This window comes from Xenopus laevis, chromosome 6L (genome assembly GCF_017654675.1).
Source record: "Xenopus laevis strain J_2021 chromosome 6L, Xenopus_laevis_v10.1, whole genome shotgun sequence".
Classification (NCBI taxonomy): domain Eukaryota; kingdom Metazoa; phylum Chordata; class Amphibia; order Anura; family Pipidae; genus Xenopus; species Xenopus laevis.
Window position 1 is genome coordinate 93300936 of NC_054381.1, and position 6000 is coordinate 93306935.

General features: G+C 34.8%; 1 protein-coding gene across 3 annotated transcripts in view; it reads left to right on the top strand.

Moving 5' to 3' along the window:
• fars2.L (phenylalanyl-tRNA synthetase 2, mitochondrial L homeolog) overlaps window positions 1-3752 on the top strand; it is a 195659-nt gene extending 191907 nt beyond the window's left edge. For all 3 annotated transcript variants that reach the window (XM_018267760.2, XM_018267758.2, XM_018267761.2), the window contains one exon: window positions 3112-3752. In XM_018267760.2, the coding sequence (XP_018123249.1) occupies window positions 3112-3250 (139 nt within the window). In that variant the 3' untranslated portion in view covers window positions 3251-3752. The remainder of the gene's footprint in view (window positions 1-3111) is intronic.
• The last annotated feature ends 2248 nt before the right edge of the window (window positions 3753-6000 follow it).

A 6000-nucleotide genomic window follows, 5' to 3' on the forward strand; every position in this document is an offset into this window, starting at 1 on the left:
TTTTTTAAAAAAAAAACCTAAATTTTTCCAGTTAACTACAACTCAACCTTTAATAAATAACCCTCAAAATGTTCCAAAACGCGCCTTGTGTCCTATACAGAACTGAATGTTTTTAACCTTGAAATAAACAGCGTTTTTAACAGTGGCTAAGGAGTGCAGCCTTTCCTCTTTTTTCAAAAATTGTGATTTTTAACTAATGAACTATTAGTTAAAAATTAGTTAATAAACTATTTCATCATGCTATAGTGGAACCAATTAAATTTTAAAAATTTATTTTTTACGGTAATAAAACATTTTTCACATGTCTTTATTATTGTTATAACTGTTTAAATATATGTTTACCTACTGTCCTCTTATATGTTTATATAGAACATGCTGAATATTTTCCATGTTGTTCAGTATGACACAGCTTTTATTCTTCTGCATGTTGAGGCAATGTTGATAAGAGTTTTTATCTTGGGTATTGAATGTCATTCCTCTCATTTTTCAAAATGTAAGTAAGCAGAGGTTCCTCAGGAAGCAGACATTCTCCAAGGTAAAAAATCAATCTTCTCACTGAAGTAAGGAAACCTTGCCTGTCACATGTGGGATTTGTTGCTATTAAAGACATACAGTATATAGGCTAACTTCTCTCCATATCTAATTGGATTTACAGCTGTATTGCTACAGGCTAGAATGATATGCTTTCTGACAGGTCTCTTTGTCAGTATTACGAGAAATTGACATCTTCAACAAATGGGGTAAATCATAGTGGAACAGATTTGCATTGCCTTTTACCCAATTTAGCTGTATAATGATAAGTAAATGTGTTGGTGTTTGTAGGTTAGATGTCAATGGATAAGGCTAGTAGTGAAGAAAAGCACATACAACTTTTAATCTTGGCGTTCTTTTTTTTCTAGAAACATCTCAAAGGTTAGAAAGACCTCGAGGGAGTCAGGCTAGCAGCTATTTAGCAGCTGAAGCAAAGAAACACATGCGCTACTCATAATCATTGCCTGACATTACCATTGTGTTTGTGTGTGTGTAGTAAAGGGCCAACACTCTGCATAGGGAAATGTGTAAGGCATTGGGTTTGAGAGTGTTTGCGCCAATACATTGACTTCACTATCCTCTTGATGATTGAAAAATGAATTAAAGATACTTGTCCTGAATATTAAGTATGGAGGATTCAACATGAAAAAAACACTGAGCCATAGCACATGTTGGTTAAACATTTCAGGTAACATCGCCTGTCCAAAATACATGAAGATACAATTATATCCATGTATACTGTTTTTATTGATACTGGATCTAAGCAAATGGCTTTCCCTGCTGCTAAATAGTGGTTCTTGCATCTGAAAATGATAATTCTGTAACAAGTAAAAGCTGTTTTCCAGTCCCTTGACAGTGTGGTGCTTCATTTGTTTAAAGAACCTCATTATTTACCTTACCCATAATCTTTTTTTGTCTCTGTGGCTTTCATTGTTAAAGTACTATATACATGTTATTCGCTATATAAAAATATAATTGATTTCTGTGGGTGGGAATTGTGTGTATAATGCATGCCCTACATAAATAAGAATACTTTCAGTGGGTTGCATTTGTGTGTATAATAATCCACCTGGTTTGCTGAGCATTGTGCCTGTTTGATTGATAGAGTCCTCATGATTTTTCTAACTGTTGGCAAGCAGTGTGGTGCTTAGAAGCAACCTTTATGTTTGTATGGCATCCTGTGCTGTGGCTTTCTAAATCCCTGACTGCCATCACATACTGCCTTTCTGTCTCTCATAGTGAGCTGGCAGCTGCTTATATGAAAATAATGCAGGAAGTAATTAGCACTGCTAAATATGTGGCAGAATAGTCTTGTTTGTGGTCTGCAAATACTTCTGGGGCAAAAACATTTATCAGCTGTTGAAAATAGGTTGATTTCTGCATCTGTTTTAGCATATTACCTGCATGCACATTCATTTCATAAATGTGTTAATTGTGCATACTTTTTAAAGTGCTTTATATCAGATAGCATTTTATTAAGGAGCTTTCATAGGAAAGCATATAATAAAAGCAGATAATAAAATTGATGTCTTTCAGCCATTGGTGCTCATTTATTGCCACTGGTCAAGTTTACACCTGGACAGTAACCTATAGCAACCAAATGAAGAAATATCTAAATCAGCAGAACAATGAAAGAAACAATTTTATTGCAACATTCCATGGTTTCCATGTGGCCACAACATAGAACTTTCATTATGCAATATAGAAAGGATTTCTTCCATTTTCCTTGGAAGAATATGCAGTTCTTTTCAAATACAGTACCTTGGAATTAGGCTTTTGCCTCATATAAAAGATGGGAAGCTCACATATATGGTTCCAATATTCTGGTATCAAACCATCAAAAATGTGTTATTTTATGTATCAATCACTAAAATTGCAAATTATAGTTACTACCATACTATTGTTTCGTTTTGACATGTGAAACTCAAAAATTCCCTTGAGAAAGGTCACAGTCAATGACCGAAACATCTGGTTTTTAAATTACATTTTTGTTTGCACTGTGCTGTAGGGGGCTATATATACAGTAGTTCTATATATGGTTTCATTTTCTGATAGTATAATGATTAAAACAATTCGTAGATTGGTTGCTATAGGTAACTTCACTTAATTTAGCAACTTTTAGTAAAATAAACTAGTTATTAAATGGGCTGTAAAACTGGTAATAGTTGCTGCAGTCTTCTGTGTAAAAAGCCCACAATCTCCAAGGGAAAAATACAAGTTTAGTCTTCAAAACACCATTGTGATTGTATTCACTCAATATGGCTTCCTCCCTTGGCCAGGACATCCCAAGTGATTTTGAAACTATATGTTTAGTGTTGTAAACGGAAGTTACTGGGTCCCATAGCAAAATTATTTTAGGGTATATCTAACCTAAAGAGTAAGATGTTCTTCTTAGAAACTTGTTCAGTCACTGCCTCACTCATCCCTCTACACTTAGTGGCCTCCAAAGGTTTTTACGGTCTTCTATGGTTATGTTGGTGCATATTCTTTCCCAGATGAAAAACATTCAGCTTTGTCATATGAATAAAATGTCTTTATGGTTCTACTTTTCATATTTATGTATTTTTTTTTTTCTTGCAGGACACAGAAAATAAGCCATTGCTATCGCATTGTGTACCGCCATATGGAACGGACTCTTACACAGGTGGAAATCAACGTGCTGCATAAAAACATTGAAAAATCAGCAGTAAAGGAGTTGGGTGTTAAAGGAAGGTTTTAAGCAGCGCTGCAAAATAAGTTGGCGCTGTATAAATACATGTTAATGATAACATTGTTAATACACTTTAAGAAATATATTGTTTCAATAATAAACATTTTCTGTTGTATGAATCAGATTTGAAAATGAATGTAAATAAAATTGAAAACGTTAGCACAATGTGTGAATGGGTTTAGGTGGGACTACAATGATCTGTCTGTGCAAAGTAGAGTTTGATGTTGAGACACTATTTATCTCATTGAAGAAAAACATCTCCAGTTATGTTGCCCATAGCAACCACTCAGCAATTAGATTTCAACAGTCACCTACAAGTTAGAAAACAAAAGCAAAGATCTGATTGGTTGCTATGGGCAAAATCACTAATATAGGTGATCTTTACACCTATCTTGTATACTGTGTCTCATGATGATTAGAATGATTAATATGTGTCAACCCTATTGCTCTCTCTGAAAGACCTGCAATGTATACCCATTCACAATGTATGGTACTTTTTTATTTTATAAAACTTTAAGTTACAAAAAACATCACCAGTGATATTTGTCTCTGACGTTCACAGCATGACAAATAGACCCCTTTTTGTATGTACATGTTAATTCGCATGGTTTCCCACTGAGTTCATGCAGTAAGAAGTTCATTTGCCAGAAATCCTGTAAGCCACATACAAAGTATTGTGTATACTTGAGTGAAGATGGTTGATCAGAGTTTTAGGCTCCTGCAACTTTGGCCCAGTCAGCCACATCTGGAGTGTGTTTTCTATAACAAATCTATATCACGATTTAGATGTTATGATATTTATACATGGGTTTAGAGGGGTTAACAGTTAAAGGAAATGTTCACATTTATTGTATAGGATGGGATATGGCTTTCTTTAGTATAAGATCTTCTTCTTTCCCTAATGTTTTCGTAAGTCATTGCCAAAGTGGATTTTATCTTACAATTTGCTGGATCAATACTATAAGTATCTGTGTGTAGCTCTTTGTCATTTTCCAATCTTAGCTACTTCAGTTGGCAGTCGGGGATACATTGTTGTATGAAATCAAATCAGCAGTCACAAGTGACATTAATGGATGGACATGCAAGAAAAATCTCAACTAATCTGAACTCCATAAAACTGATATTTTAAGCATTTCTGATAACTGAAAATCTTTGTTAACAAAACTGGATTCCAAAATGCACCGAATCCACTATTTTGGATTCGGCTGAACCCCCCAATCCTTTGTGAAAGATTTGACCGAATACCGAACCGAATCCGAACCCTAATTTGCATATGCAAATTTGGGGTCGGAAGGGGAAATTTTTTTTACTTCCTTGTTTTGGGACAAAAAGTCACGCGATTTCCCTCCCCACCCCTAATTTGCATGTGCAAATTTGGATTCGGTTCGGCCGGGCAGAAGGATTCGGCCGAATCCTGCTGTTTCCTCCCCACTGCACACTGTCTGTGATTTTCTGTACATACTTCTTAGTGATCAATCAAGGTCTCGGGTATTAGAAGGAACTTCTATTAAGGATTTATGTGCACCAGAAAGATCCACTTAAAAAAAGATTATTCCATGTTAATAGATAAAGGGATGAACCATTAACTGGTTGATCCTCAATAGCAAATATAGTTCCTTTGGCTAAGACAGCATTGTTTTCATTATTACTGGAATATACAGTAAGATGGGGTGAGGTATCAAAGGTAAATGCAAACATCTAAAATTGCCATTCATTTCTAAGCAATTATACTCAATGGCTTTAACACCACTTCTAATGAATCAGATGAAAATTGAGCATAGGACTGGCCAGATATGGGATGACTTTGACGTAGTTGGCCAGCTTAAATATATTGCAATATATGGACAAACAATCCCTGTTTTGTTTAAAGGGTAAGACATTTTTTAGTAGCAGTATGCACAAAATGTCTCTGTCTTAAATATATTATAATGGGTTGAGTGCAGAGGAATCTTGTATTTGACTATATGTATTTTGTGGTCACAGCCTCATTGCACCCCCGCCTAATGGTTTTAAAATTAGTGGTGAGCACAACTTTCCGTGTTTGTTATAGTTTAACAACACTTGATACACAACCTTGAAATAAATTTTAGCAATTTAGTCAAGTGAAAAGGTTAGCATTTTACCTGAGCCAAATTACAATAGATAGAGAGATTGACGCAGCTATAGTAAATCTCCAGCATTTCTTCATTATTCTACTTATTTGGTGGCTGAAATTCCTCTCTTTAAACCAGTTGCTGGTTAAAAAGATAAAATGATTTACATGAAATGTTTCTTGTATTATCACACATTTTCCATCTCTTATTCTTAATACTACATTCTGTAAGTAGCATAGGGACTCACCATCATTTTGACTTTGATCCCGCATGCCGCATTCCTGCATATTGTATGGGACGTATTGTCTGGGATTGACTGTATATTGGAATGATCAGTGTATGCCTTTAATTTATAGAATGGTCAATGCTAATCAAAATTTCAATTGGTCTTCTTTATATATTTTTTATTTGTTTGCCTTTTTCTTCTGACTCTTTCCAGCTTTCAGATAGGTGTCACTGATCCCTTCTAAAAAAAACAGATGCTCTGTTAAGGTACTTATTTATTGCTACTTATTATTACTCATCTTTTTATTCAGGTCCTTTACTATTTATATTTCAGTCTATTATTCAAATCATTGCATGGTAGCTAGGGTAATTTGCACCCTAGAAACCAGATTGCTGCAATTGCAAACTGGATAGCTGCTGAATAAAAAGTTAAACAACTCA